The following is a 15,814-nucleotide window of genomic DNA, read 5'->3' as shown; positions in this document are numbered from 1 at the left end:
CTCCCCCACACCCCCCCCCCCCAAAAAAAAATAAGATTTTTGACTGGGTACCATCTAGTTCCTTGCAAATCTTTACAAGGAAAGGATACAAGACATGAAAGTAAGCATGGACCTAGAGGCCGATTTTAATAGTACTGTACTAGTGTACTCCCTGATTGAGACAAAAAATAAAATTGAGCTTCCAATCCTGAACTTTTGTTTGATCCTATCAACTAGGGGTCTTAGTGTCAGGACCCCAGACTCTTAAGGGAAAAAGTTCAGTACGTAGGTACCATGAATCACTGGGCATTTCTTTGACTCAGATAATCTGTTTGATTTCCTTGATTTCTGTCCTTACAGTTGATGCTAAAATGTAATCCACACTTAGATTGATTTCTTGGCCTATTAGAACCTCAAAAATTTTCCAGTACTGACCTTAAATCCTCCTCATTTTGCTCTACAAAATATGAAGATATCCTCTGCAAACAGGCGAGATATTTCTCGGAATGATCCAGCTACCTTGACCACTCTAAATAGGTTAGTTTCCTACCAGCTTCAAACATACTACACAAACCTTCGATGGCCATGATGAACAGGTAAGGCTTCAGTGGACACCTTCACCTAATTCCTCGTCAGGGTTCAATGAAAGCAAAGGTAACCTTCAAATCTGCTTCACAATATTCATGAGCATTACATACTGCAGAAGTCTGTCAAACACATACCATAAACTTACAAAGAAATAAATATAATAACCTTCCCAGAACTGTGGGCTGGTAACTGGGTTTTATTTATTTACTTATTTATTTTTCAATGACTTACTGTGAAACTGGGTTTGGCTTCTATGGATTGGTTATTGAATTTTGTGAATTCTTCAAGTCTCCTGCTTGTTTTTTTCTTTAGTCCCAAAGGAAGAGAGAAAACTGGGTTTGGGTTTGGATTTGTGGTGTCAATCTTTGTCTGGTGTGTGAGATTATGTGGGTAGTCCAATTCTTTTTGCGACATTGCAGTTTAGCTAGCTCTAGGAAGAGGAACCACAGGCTGAGAGTTTTTACCGTATATTGCAGGAATCCAGTTAAAACGGCCACATGAACTCATTGAATCTTCCATACATTAAGTTGTCAGGTCCCAACTTCACATTAAGGCTTGTGCACAAGGAGAGCTTACTCTTATGTAGGTGTTCCTGTATTATGATCTCTACCCCAACCCAACAACAGAAAACATAGGCAGAGAAAAGTGAAAACATTAATTTTAAAGTGTCACATTAAGACAATTACAGCAAAAAAAAAAAAAAGAGAGCCTAATTTTGGATATGGTTCTAATACTACCAAGCAACAAGATGTCTGACAAATTGTATCCCTCTGGCATCATCAGGGACCTCAAGATCAGCAGAGGAGTAAAAGAGTCAATTGCTTTCAGCAGTGCTCAAAAGGCCTACTGCAGACAAGAAAGCACTGATATACTTAGTTGGATTAGTAGATTTCAAGAAACATGTCTCCAAATTTTCTTTGTCAACGAGGTAGCAATTGACAATTTCCTGTGAAAGCTTGTTAGTGGTTGTCACCGCCATCATGCCTTCCACATTGAGGACAGAAAGTACTCCACCCATTGCCTGTCATCGCTATCACATTGCTTGGAGAGGATGGTACAGTATAAAGCAAACTAGGAACCACTCTGAGGCTTCAGTGTCAGCAAAAGGGTAACATTTTTTGGGCTAACATATATACTAATGTCCTGTAGACATAAACTTGTGACCACATCATAGCAAACCAACAACCGCAGATTCATATGCCTTTATGCTTGAATTAATCCATCAAAATGATAAAATGTTGAAAAGGGCCAAAATGCTAAGAGATTGGCATACAGTAAGTGAATATAAATGTAAAAAGAAGACTTGGTTATGACACGTCACATTACCAGTTTACCCTTACAAGAAAATTACCTAAGACAATTGTATAGGGAACAATAGCTTAAGATTTGATACAATTTGTACAAAAGCAAGCCTTTCGACTGATACCACATCATATATTAGTGGGAGGTGTTTGACTAATTGAGTACTCAGATGGTATAGATCCACAACTAAATGCTTTAAAAAAGAAAGAGAGAAAACAACATAGAATTGGATAGGTCTTACCCTAAGCTTCATCCATTACGAAAGGAAACACTTGCAGACTTCATTCAGTGAAATAAGGGCAATATGCCCCACTGGTGTAAGAACCCTTCTCCGGTTGTCACTTCCAAGACCAATAGAACAAGCACTGCCAACATGGCAGCCCTCCCATTCCATGTTTCAGCACTTTTGGTCCAACCCCATTCCCATACTGTAACAGGTGGTGGTAGTTCTCTCCGTTGTGAATCATATGCGGCCAATAGCTCTTCCACACTACCAAGGGGAACAAGAGACTGTACCAAAAACCATAATTACTATAAATGTAATATCACAACAGCATACCCCCAACAAAAATAAAATAGTACAAAACTGAAAAAGATGTTGAACACTGATAGGTACCAGGTAGACAGCCATAGCAAGCTTGGTCACCCTAATTTCCAGAGACTTGATTAAGTCCAAATGTTTCCACATCCAGTTGACTTTAAACTAGTATCTTCACAATATAAGGGCCACAAAGTAGTGCAAATCTCACTTTTTCAGGGTCCCAGAAGGTGCGGACTATAAGCCAGCACTAACATAACTGCATTTTTTGCACAAAGTTGCAACCCTCAAACTCGCAACCATATGTTGATGCAGATCACATCCCTTAGAAGAAGAATTCGAATTTGGTTTTGATTCAGTTTTCCGGGTCAAGTTGAACCCACGGTTCAATAAGGCCCAAATTTAAGTTCCCAATGGGTTATACGAGTCCTGGGCTAAGTATCTTTCAGTTTTTTATTCCAATGGGCCCATTCTATAAGCCCATATATTAGGGATTTTAAGGCCTAACACGGGATTAAGTAGTTAGTTTCTATTTTCTCAGTTTCTAATTTCATGTGGTGGGTTTAGTGGTTAAGATAGATATTAAGTAGAAATTTCTAATTTTGTTACTTTCTATTCTGCATGTATAGCAATGGATCTTCTAGAAGGATTCCATCCTAGTTTCATTTTATTTGCCTTTTGTTTTCTTTGTAATAGCTGAGGATTCTTTCTAGAAGGATTCCTTTTTAGTGTTTGCTTGGCAGCCAAGTAGCAAGGAGAGTTTTTATTCTTGTAATCAGTCTGTTGGTTTTTATAAATAAAGAGCAAAGGGCACACTAGCCCACAGATTTGATGTTTGAGAAAACTAGCTCCATGTGAGTATGTGCATTATGCTGAATCAGTCATAGCTCTCCTGGTGAAGACAGATGCAACCCAAGGTGGTGAAACCTTGGTTTGGGACTGGTGGTGAAGCTTTTCCTGCAGGCCATGGTGGTGAAGCCTTTGGTCATATCCCCTTCTTCTTCTCATCTTCTTTTTCTTAACTGTTATGCAAAAATTCCATCGAGCATATACATCTAACCGTGGTCTACTATCATTGCTATCATACCTCACCTAATATTCTTCAGGACTCCTGCAAGTTCACTGTCTTATGTTTCCCTGTAGAGCCTATTCTGAGTTGTAGAACTTCAGTCCTTTGTTTTTTTCTAGTTCAGTCATCAGATAGACTTCAATTTTGATTTTTTATTCCCCTTCTTTTTCCAGCCAACCAAATTGTGAGTTATAGAACTCCTTGATTTACTAATTCTGATTTTTTTTCTTAATTTCTATTTTCTGTCCATGTTCGTATCTCCTAATCTAAATATCTAATTGCTTTGATATTTTAACCACATACTCACCCCTGGACCTCCAACATATGTTAGTTTCAGAACCATAAGATTTGTGGTTTGCAAGTTCTAATCACGTTTAGTTTCTTCCATATTCATAGTTTTCTGGTTCACTACAATTCTGGTCTCTCATAGGTTTGCTAATCTTGTCTTTTCAGCCTAGCAAACCTCATCATGTCTTCACTGGCGGGCCAAACTTTTTACCATTGAAACAATCAATGACGCCCATAGTTTTCACGGTGTATAGGCAACCCAAGGTGCCGGAGGGGCCTGGACACAAGGCAACCATATCCAAAGCGCCAACCTAGGAGACCAAGGCACCTGGACACCCAGGTGGCGCCTTGACAACTATCATGGTGCCAATTGCTCTACAAAAATACTAACTTAAAGACATTTCCACAGCCCAGTTTAAGGAGGCTTCCCTAAATGGTCCACCATTTTTTGAGTTGGAAGGATGGCAAATCTTGATGACTGGCCACATAGAGCAACCATTAGGGTAGTCTTTATGTCAAATTAAGTGGCCTATCTCAACTATGCATAATAAGTCATAAAATTAGGATAAAAAAATGGCTGATGTGGCAATCTACATTGTTGGAAAGCTAAAGAGGATCATGTAGATTGGCCATCTCCAAGTTTGAGGGTCAAAATCAATCATATGATTCACCATCCGCTGAATCTTTTTCCTAACCGTCCAAATCTTGACCAAGATTGACCCATTAGTTGTGGCCTATGGTGTCATTTCTTTGGCTGACATCCATCACATTAGTTAAAGGCGATGTCCACAACATGGCCAAAAATTTTGAGATCAAAGTGAAGGCAGATTTTCCCCAACTAGACTGCATAGAGAAAATGTCACCAATTGAGGAAATGTCTTTTAGTTGTCCTGCCTAGGCAGCATGGACCTGCCAATGCAATTAATAAACTGGCAATACCAGTATGGCACTATGGCCATAGTTGTCAAGGAGTCTCAAAGCAAAGCCTAGGCAACAAGGCATGTTGGAATAAGCAAGGTATGAAGTCACCTTATTTTGTTGAATATGGTGCTCACCTAGATGGGAAAGACTTGCCTCTTGTGCCTTGGTGAGGTTTGACCTAAGAATGGTGCTGTATTCATTAAAAATTTTTTTTTTTTTGGATGTTATCATTGGTCTAGATCTGATCGGAGGGCAAGGATCCATGTAGCCGACCCCAATTAGTTGAGACAAGGCTCAGTTGTTGTTGTATTGTTGGTTTAGATGTTATTGTAAACCATATTACAATGCAATGACATCCACTATGACATTACCAAGTAAGTTAAGAAATATAAGCCCTACAGACCCAAACCGAAATGTTTGTTCTTTCTATGCACGTTGGTCACCTAGGTGACAAGGCATCTGACTCTGGCCACACCACCTTGGTGCCTTGACAACTATGGGTATGGCCCAACAGCCCAATTTTCAAATGAGAAGGGCTTGGACATGGGTCCTGGGTCCAATTCATTATTATGATTGTTTTAGTTCCAGCTCAAACCTTCCTGCCCGCCTGATTGCTCACTCAAACCCACCCAATTCCCACTTAACACATTTATTTATAACAAAAAAAATTTTTTTTGGTAGAATAAAATTCTCTGTTACACATACAAAATAATGCTAGTTTTATAAATTATATTTATATCCATTTTTTGAGTGAACCACCCAATTATAAATGGCCTGGATTGGGCATGCCTACCCCCTACCATTTTACTTGACGGTTCAGGCAGCGCTGAGAGCCCAAGACACCCTAACCCAAGTCCCAACATGCAGAACCTTCACAGTTGCCAGTTGCCACCCCTATCTGTTAGCATATCTAGCTATGTCTGCTCTCCGTGGGAGACCTTCAATATGCTAATATATGTCTACTCAGCGAGGGAATTTCTTGACCATTTTACCTCCTTTAACTAACATGCTGATATCATTCTAAATATATATATATATATATATCAGTAGTTTTGTTTTCAGGATGTTTTGTCAGGTTTGCTGACATCACCATTATCAAAGACCTTGTACCCACTTTCAACAAAAATAGACATTGTGCCCACTCTGATTTAGTAATTTTCCATACCACAAGCATTTGAAAGACATAGATCAGCGGTTTATAATGGTTACCTGACGAGCTTCAAGATTTGAAACAGCCATTGCCCCCACATATGGAAGACTTTCAATAACAGCATCTGCCAAATCTGAAATGAAGGTGCGTTCACACCCTAGAGCAGGAACACGCCCCCAATTTTCTATGCCAGATTTTAAAGCTAACTCTTTGTACTCAACATCGATCTCTTCAAGAGTTTCAATGTGTTCACTGACAAAACTGGAAATCAAGTACAACTGAGTTCATTTTCAAATAATCCAACCCAAAAGGCAGGTAAAATTATCAACAGAATCACAAGAAAATGACCACATTCAAGATCATCTATAACAATAAACATAATGAGGGTAATCCACAAGTCATGGAACTAGATACCTAATTGGGACTGCAAGAAGACTTTTCACCCCTTTCTGTCCCAGCTCAATGATAGTCTCATCAGTGTATGGCTTCAACCATTCCACTGGACCAACTCTACTCTGCAAACACATTCAGAATCTGTCAACGAAGCTACTATAAAAATAAAAACAAGAGTAATACAGAGAAGCAAGAGAATAGAAGGCTAGCATACACTAGGAAAACAAACATGTAGCAGAAACAAAACGGTCAGGCTTAAAACCTGGGAGGATAATAAATTCAAAAAACCCAAAATCCCAACTTCTAAAACTGATACTTCAAAGCCTCAAAGATCCTAATAGAGACTGATTGTGTAATATTTCATAATACTCAGTTTTGTCAACTGAATTCCTCTACACCATTTGTTCCAAAAAGCATGTACAATTGTATATTTTTTCAGAGAAAGTTAATTTTATTTTGATGAGGATAACAACTTTATTAATAATCAAATAGTATATCCAAGCAAGCGCGGAGATGGATAATCAAAAAGATAATTTCAGAAAGGCCCTTGTGAGTTGTGTCACAATAGGTTAAGGATAAAAATACTGTCAAGTGTTATGTTTAGTGTTATTAGATGTAGGTATTACCACTATTCTAAGGCTAAATTTGGTAGTATGTGGAGGTTTATGGGTAGAGTTGTAATTAGTTCAGTAAGTTGCATGCCCTACTGCAATTGCACTATTAAGGTTATATATTAGCAATAGGGAAGGTCTCAGTTAGACATACTGTCTAACCAAGACTCCCATTCTCTCTCTCTCTTCTCTTCTTCTCTTCTTCTCTTCTTCTCTTCTCCCCTTCTTCATTGCTGGTTTTATAACCTTTGATATCACTACAAATACATGTATGTTTTCTCAAAGTTTTGGCAAGTTCATCTGGGATAAAATGCATGGCTGTGTCCTACATGAGAATAAGATGTTAACAGAGGAAGCTAAAGTCCTAGCATGCCTATCAAGATGAATCAAAATCCATGATATTCCGTGGTATTGATTAAGCATTCTGTAGCTGTGGCCAAGTCACCTTCCACCTCCAAAAATTGGATGAATGTTCAGTGGCAAAAGAGTCAGTGATCCTAATTGGTATTAACAAATCAACTATTGCAATTCCGGTTCTCAAAAGAACCGCCAGCATCAAATTTGGCTATTTTTTGCTCAACGAACATGATACGGAAGCATCCTAAAGAAGAAACTATTGGATTGATAAAATATTGGATAATTTTTGGTGTTTTGGAGCATTCATTTCTGTCACTTTTATTAAGCCTTAATATTGGATAGAAAAAACTTTTTTGTTTGTGAGATTCTGTATTGCGTGAAAGGCTATCGAGTCGCCTTTATCCAAGATGTTGTGATTACAAGCCATAACTGGAAAGTTATAACGGACTTTCTAAAGAAGAGTTGATCTGTGATGGGATCACTATTTTGGAAAATCTAATTAGTTAGGAGCCACCTTAGGTTTACGTCTTAAATTAATATTTGCATTTGTTTAGGGAAGGGGTTAAGCACTCATGGGAGTGACTAAAATTATAATTACAGTTAAATGAGTAATTCTAGTAAGAATCAAAAGTCAAACTCGTACAGGGGATATAATGATATTATATATGGTTATAAGGTTATTATAATAATTTTATCTATATAAAGAATGCAAATAGCATAAATTGAGTGAAAAGCAATAGTTTTTGGTTATGGTTAAAGGAACGCTTCTCTCCCAAGTGGTTTGATGGTCAAAACCTAGCAATTTTAATGGTGAAAAAGCCCCAGTCTCTTTCTCTTTTAGCTTCTATTCTGTTTACAGGTCCTTTTCGGCCCATTCTGCATCAAAACAAACATCAAAATTTAGCAAGAAGTCTAATCCAAGGGTCATACTTGGAGGAGAATGGTACTCTAACCTCTAGTGATAGATCGGAAGGGAATTCTATAAGGGTTAACTGAAGAAATGTGCAAATTTCTGCTTATGCACTTCAACATGACATAGATGTCCATGATATGAACATGGCTTATCTCAAGGAAAGTGATGCTCGTATCCTGCCTTCAATTACTGTGTTTTTGTTATCAAATATTTCAATATTTGTGCAGTTTTTGAGTACTAAGTTGAAGTTACTAGTTATTGTTGATATACTTTTTTGTGAGCCCTTTTTAACAGATTGAGGCTGTAGGAGAAGAAATAGTTGTAACAATTATTACAGCGCATTATGGATGTTGACAGTTTTTGCTATTACCTTTTGGTACAAATGCAGGTCCAGAATTGAGATTCTACTTTCTTACAAGAAGGGAAGTTACTTTTCTTTTCTCCTCATGCTAGTCTGATAATAGTATCAAAGGATTTGCTGATAATTACAACAGACCAATATATTAGTGAATATGACTACGAAACAAAATAAAGAAATAAGCAACCTACCTGATAAGCAAGAGTATATGCATTCCTTATTCTCCGCTTTTCCAATTCTTCCATTATCAAATCCACACATTCCTCCATCTCTGTTTTGTATGGATCACCAGCTTCTTCCACATATGCAAGTGGCACTCCATGAGCACTAAAAAAAATCATCACCTACAATCCTCTTTCTCAAGTAAGTGCATCAATACTAACAAGAAAGTGTGATGATATTACCACCATGCAACCATATGATGCTTATAGTTCTGAAAGCAAAAGAGCAAAAGAACAAAAGAGCTGAGAGGAGACACAAAGATTGTACTAGAAAGAGGAGAAATAAAAATTCCATGTTTTAAATCGAAGATCTGTTTTCAAATATCTAATAATATCCTGAGGGGCCAAGATGATTCCATAGTTTATAACTAATATATTACATCTTGCACCTAATAATTTTAAAGTGAATTTCCATATTTTACGAGTTGTAAGAATCGATTGTACACTCAAAAATTCGTCCACCCACGCATGTCATAGACATTTTTTACCAACCAATTTGTTTATTTATATTTTGAATGAGAAAGAGTAGGGGGTACCTTTTAAGTTTCTAAAATTTATATAACATGACATTCTTTTAAGGTAGTTACGAACCACTGGATATATCTCTAGGCTTTTTTTTTTTAAATTAAGTCCTGCTTCATCGATTTCTCTATAAATAACAGCAAAGAATTGATATTAAGAAAATCTGCCTCACGAGAGGATATGTCATTCCATGCATTGACAGATATTTGTTTGATGTATTTGGATAACAATTCGCATGAAGATTGAAGAATAAGAAAATCCACTTATATGGTAAGGCAGAACATAATATTAAGCAAAGCATTCATATTCTCTTCAAACTCGAATAAATTCATGGATTCTTTTTTCTACCCTCAATTGCTTAACTACTCTCTAGATACAACCCTAAACAATGCTAAACCCCTTCCCTCAATTTTACTAAGGTGATATACCAAGTTGAACCATGTTAACTACTTCTAATTAATGCTCTTTTTATTTTATTTTTTTGCTAACGATGGGTATCCAAGCCTTTGGCCTAACTAGTCTTGCAGGCTCATACTGACCCCACAATTGCATACAGCGGGTCACACCGGGGTTGAATGAGAACCATTCAACTTTCATTGAAAGCAATAAAGAGCACTAAACACCCCCATGTGAGTGGCCCCAAGTAGGTAAGAGGAGTCAAACTCAGAACCACAAGCTTCCTGAGGCAAAGGTCCCTTGCCAACTCGGCTACCCCTTGAGGTTAATGCTCTTTTTTATAATTAATTAATGTTTGCTTTATAATTAATTAATGCTATCTTTGTTATTAACAAACTAATGAAACATCAAAGAGAGAGAGGTGGGGGGCACTTATGACTTATGAGGCTACTTGGTCGAGTTTAATGAAAAAAAAATTTTATCTGTAGAAAAGTGTAGATTTGTCTTTGCATGTGTATTACCATGGTTTAAAGTATCTCCGATACCGATAAGATACCCTCCGATACGTATCTTAAATTTAGCCAATCTATACGATACATGAAATTTTTTAAATCCTTTCTTATCGATATATATCCTACGATACATACTGATATGCATCAATACACCATCGATACACATCGATACGATACGATATGCATCGATACGACTCTATGGAAAATATAAAATCGAGGTGAAATGTACGCTTCGGTATGTATTGGTATGTATCGGTGAGTATCAATATGTATTGATCGGTACGTATCGGTCAGTATCGGTACGTATCGGTGAGCATCAGTATGTATCGATACGTATCGGTGAGTATCGGTATCTACCGATACATTGCGCTATGGTCATATACTGGCCAAGATGGATAATTTTTCAGAAAAACATGATTTTTTGAGAGGTTTTTGTTCCAAAGTTGCTACCAACCATATTTCTCTAACTAAAGTGGAAATCAAGGTTAAGAATAAGGATTTTACATTTATGGGACAACTACAAACCTTGAATTCTTAGTGCGATACCCTCAATTTAGTGTTTATGCATAATACATGTTATCAATAGCTTTTTTCAACAAATTCTTTATGCAAAAGTGTTTAAAAAAATGTTTCCTATCCATTTATGTGTGTATCTTTAGCGTATCTTAGCATATCTCCGATACGATACGATACCCTCCGATACGTATCTTAATTTTGGCCAACCGATACGACGACCGATACCGATACTTTAATCCTTGTGTATTACCCTCTTTCACTCCAAGGATAAATGACAGACTTTACTTTGATTATAGCCAAAATGTGCACATAGGATATAATTGGCTAAAAGCTTTAAAGTTTATATAAATGATCAGTCCTGTAAATTTCCTAAATATGTTAAGGTTCTTTCCTTACAATATAATTAGGTTTTCCCCCATTGTTTAGCTTACATCCAAAAGTTCTATGCCAGAATATACCTTTTCTCTCTTCATGTCTTCTCCCCCCCCCCCAAAAAAAATCATGTTGTTGAAACAAGAACCATTAACATTGTGTGCATTTCCACACTATATTTAATAGAAAACTTTAGGGCCAAATAATACCCGGTCTAGGAAACATGAGGACGATGAAATCCCCTATTTGGTGTCCATGATTCCTTATTTCTAACAAAAACCAAAACATACTCTTGGTGGTTGAATTTTTCAAGTATGGAATATATTCATGTAGAAGAAAATTAGGAACATGGACAACTAAGGAACAAAAAGATGATTCCAGACCACTACTCCATGACATCACTGTGATAACCAATGCTGTGATTTTATAGACAGAACCACACACTGGCTAAAGAGGTAAAACGTAATGCAAATAGATCCAATGAACAAGAAGATATAAATGCATTAAAGAAGCATCTTACCTTCTCAGGCAAATCAAACTTTTCTAACTCCTTTTCAATTAAATTTGCCATGGCCTTTATATACCCTTCACGCTGGTACCAGGATGGTATAACCGTATGCTGCATGTTAACCAGATACTCATCCTCCCTGGTGATCCAATATGAGATCTATCAGATAAAAATAAAAGACATGGTGTATCTTTGAAACATCACAATGTGGTGTTTGATTTACACATTAATCACCTGAATATATTCTCCAACAGACGGAGGCTAGACCCACTAGTTGATATTGAAAATTGTGGGTAAAGAGGAAGCACAACGAGTTTTGTTATCCCATCTCTTTTAATCTACAAGACATAACACAAAAAATAAAAATAAATAAATAAACAAGGATAAACACAACTACACCTAATAAAGTCCAAACCTGCTATGCTGCTATGCCACATGGAAATTTGACAATTAGGAAGAAGTCAAAGATTGAAAACAAAAAATTTCTTTTTGGTGAATAAATAATTCATTACTAGAGGAAAATTTTATAGAACAGTTATAAGACCACATTGTGATAACTATAGATACCTAGGTTCAATTATGAATAAAGAAATAGAAATAAATGACGGTATTATAAAAAGAGTTAGAATAGGGTGGATGAAATGGAGGTGTGCATCTGGAGTACTATGTGATTGATGTATCCCTTTGAAACTCAAAGGAAAATTTTATAGAGCAGTTATACGACCAGCAATGACGTACGAAGCTGAATGTTGGGCAGCAAAGAAAACTCATTTAAACAAATTTATTCTCTTCTTCTCATCTGATCCTAATCATTGATGTAGTATACAACCAGAAATGATGTATGGAGCTGAATGTTGGGCAGTAAAAAAAACAACATATAAATAGACTTAGTGTAACTGAATGAGGATGTTGAGATAGATGAGTAGTAAATAGAAAATATAAATAAGAAATGAATATAATAGAGCTAACTTAGGAGTAGCTCTGGTATATGATATGTTGCGAGAAATTCATTTGATGTGGCATACTGGCATGGATATGTTCAGTGGAAACTTGTGATCGATCCAGTACGAAAGGGTGATTTGATTCAGTATGAGAAAAGAAATTCATAGCTGAAAATTAATAGCAAGTATGGCTTTGAATAGAATTGTTTGGAGAAAAAGAATTCATGCATCTGACCCCATTCACTTAGGATAAGGCTGAGTTGAGTTGAATAATATATGACTTGGTACCACTAGTTGACCACTTAACCCACATGAACATAGCATTTGCTTTGCAACGCTTCCCCAAAGGAAACAACCACAATTTTTTACGATAGCATGGAACTGTTTCAAAGATGCTTTAAGGCATATGCTACAAGAAGATAAATTGGAAAACAATATTCTTACAAGCCAGGTACCTGCTTAATAGCTTCTTCAGTGAAAGGATGCCAATACCGCATCCCAACATACACTTTTGCAGGAACATTCTTCGCCGAAAGTGCTTTCCTCAACTCTTCAGCCTGAAGCAGGGAAACCAAAACAAAATTTTTTCATTAAGTCCAAAATTTTCATTTCAGATTTTCTTAGCATGGAAATGCATTCTAAAGACAAGGCAGTTTCACCAGTACTATTCCATTATTACACCATTCACTATCAAGACACAACAGGAGTTTAGTTCCGCTCACTATGCTCAGTGATGGACAAATGTCCCAAAGACTACCATTTAGGGCACAAAAAGGGCATTCTTGGAAGCAAAAAGGACTTGAATTCAATGCTGAGTGTATGTGAAGCAGAGCCATGCTAACACAACAAAAGGAAAGATTCAGACCATATCAACAATAGATTAATAAGCAGAGACTATCAAAGATGTTTTAGTGCTGAAACCATGGCATACATACAACAGATTAATAAGAAAAAGTTATCAAGATGATTTGAGTGCTGAAAAGTGAAAACATGGCATACATGAGGAGGTTGGGACTTCACGACAGTTTGGGTTCAATTTCCATTTTGCAAGTCCACATGAAGGGGCTTTCTTGTGTTCTCTTGATTTGATCTTTTGGATTAATCTATTTATAGTAGGCACAATGCAAGTTAGGAAAAGTTCAACATCTAAAGAAAGGCTTGGTAAACATATCACCAAATTGATTTGCAGAATAAACAGAAGGAGTACCAATCAACTTCTTCCTTACTTCTTTCCTCACAAAGTGACAATCAACTTCAATGTGTTTAGTTCTTTCATGAAACATCGGGTTACCAGAAATATAGATGGCAACTTGATTATCACAAAACATCTTCATCAGCTTTGTAACCGGAAACCCCCAACTCTTGAAGCAAAGATTTCACTCACATCAATTTGACTGCAATATGATCCATTGCCCCATTTTCAGTCTCAACACTTGATCAAGCCACAGTTGCTTGCTTCTTGCTTCTCTATGTGACAAGATTACCACCAATGAACATGCAGTAACCTGTGGTAGATCTTCTATTACCATCAGCACCAGACCAATCTACATCAAAATATCCAAGTGGATCAATATACTAATAAGGTTGGTAAATAAGCTATTTTCCAGGAGCACCCTCGAGTTCCATAAGATTTAACATGCTGCTTCCCAGTGTCTTCTTAGGTGACTACATAAATTGACTAATTATTCCAATAGAAAAAGATGGATCAGGCCTAGTAACAGTGAAATAAATAAGTTCCCCTACTAATCTCTTGTACCAGTGCTAGTCATCAAATTCCTTGATATCATCTATCCCAAAATTCTGGTGTGGATCCATTGGAGTATCAATTGGTTTAGAAGCAAGCACACCAATCCTAGACAAAAGGTCTAACACATATTTTCTCTATGACAAACTAATTCTTTCTTACAGCGTAGCACTTTAATACCAAGAAAATACCAGAGAGGTGGAGAGAACCCAAGTCTTTCATCTGAAAGTATTGATGTAGATAATATTTCACCTCTGTAATCCCAGATGCATCATCCTCTGATATGATAATGTCATCTACATACACAACCAATACAACCACTCTAGAATCCCGACACTGAACAAATGCAAAGTGATCAGAATAATACTGTGTGAATCTGCACCGAATAACAATCAAACTGAGCTTGTTGAACCAGGCTCTAGGTGACTGTTTTAAATCATAACCCACTGAGAAACATACCCTGGATATATGTAGTAAAGTAGTAGGGAAAACAAACCCCACTTCAACACTGATCTGATGAACCCAAGAACCAGCAGCACAAAAATCAAAATCCAAACTACGACAAAACCAGAAAATTGTTGATTTCAAATACCAGCAGATTCTAGTGTCAGGTCTAATGACCTACCAGAAGGGGGCAACAGTGACCTAAAATTTCATACAAATCTGATGGTCAGGTTCAACTTAATTCCAGAAACTGATGTAGTAAAAAAACCAAAAACAAAGTACCGCAAGTGACTTGGGAGAAATCTTCTCAGAATCAGAGGCTCTTATGACCCTCAAGTAGGGATCGAGTGTACTCACCAATGGAGCCAGTAGAGTCTTAAAAGGTCAGGATGATCCGATAGCCTGATGCAGAATAGAGATAAATCTTCAAGAAGAAAGAAGAAAACAGGGTACTGCCAGCCCTTGAGTTGACATAAATCAATTCCTGTAGATGATTTGCTCCATGGAAATCCAGAAATAGGTAGGGTTTTTCATGTACATAGCATAACAAAGAGAAGATACTAGTTTTAATTAATATAACTAAATCTTCATGGTAGGAAATTGCAGCAAATAGGTGGCTGCACAACACAGAAAAAATCTAACTGCCTCTCAGAACAATGGTAGAGAAGATCATAAGGACTGATTAACCTTGCTCTGATACCATGAAGCAATAACAAAAAAGGAGAACCAGAACTAACAAAGTAGGAGAAGAGAAAGTAGAAGAGAGTAGACTGCCGCATGAAAGAGAGACAGTCCATACAGTGGCAAACCCTTCCCATTTTATATATAACTATCAAATTATAACACCAGTACAATACCGCAAGGTCTAGAAGACTTTCTGTCCTTCTGGTAATAGAGGACTTGGAAGGCTAATACACTTCAACTAAACTACTAGTAACAACTAAGAATTAAAAACTACAACTAACTACTTCAGGGGGGTTGACTATATAATACCCCGGTGGTACATACATATGCACAACTTAACAAGCTACGAAGAAAAAATAAAACTATCGGTTATCTTGGTGTTCCTTGTGAGCCTTCATCACCCCACCTGCCTATCTATATAATTTATGAATAGGCTTTCTTTTTGTTTATTATACTTTTATACAGATGTTCATTTTTTTTTTTTTTT

At 36.9% G+C, this 15,814-nt stretch overlaps 1 protein-coding gene across 5 annotated transcripts in view; it reads right to left on the bottom strand.

The window, feature by feature from the left end:
* Positions 1-1,757: 1,757 nt before the first annotated feature.
* Positions 1,758-15,814, bottom strand: part of LOC122073735 (ferrochelatase-2, chloroplastic) — a 23,604-nt gene continuing 9,547 nt past the window's right edge. For all 5 annotated transcript variants that reach the window (XM_042638357.1, XM_042638356.1, XM_042638358.1 and 2 more), the window contains 7 exons: positions 12,911-13,012; positions 11,749-11,852; positions 11,527-11,653; positions 8,659-8,811; positions 6,250-6,350; positions 5,895-6,096; positions 1,758-2,379 (listed from right to left, as the gene is read on the bottom strand). In XM_042638357.1, coding sequence (XP_042494291.1) covers positions 2,155-2,379; positions 5,895-6,096; positions 6,250-6,350; positions 8,659-8,811; positions 11,527-11,653; positions 11,749-11,852; positions 12,911-13,012 — 1,014 coding nt within the window. In that variant the 3' untranslated portion in view covers positions 1,758-2,154. The remainder of the gene's footprint in view (positions 2,380-5,894; positions 6,097-6,249; positions 6,351-8,658; positions 8,812-11,526; positions 11,654-11,748; positions 11,853-12,910; positions 13,013-15,814) is intronic.

The sequence above is a fragment of the Macadamia integrifolia genome, chromosome 3 (assembly GCF_013358625.1).
Source record: "Macadamia integrifolia cultivar HAES 741 chromosome 3, SCU_Mint_v3, whole genome shotgun sequence".
NCBI classification, from domain to species: domain Eukaryota; kingdom Viridiplantae; phylum Streptophyta; class Magnoliopsida; order Proteales; family Proteaceae; genus Macadamia; species Macadamia integrifolia.
Note: the sequence above shows the minus strand (reverse complement) of the source record. Positions and strands in the feature narration are given on the sequence as shown.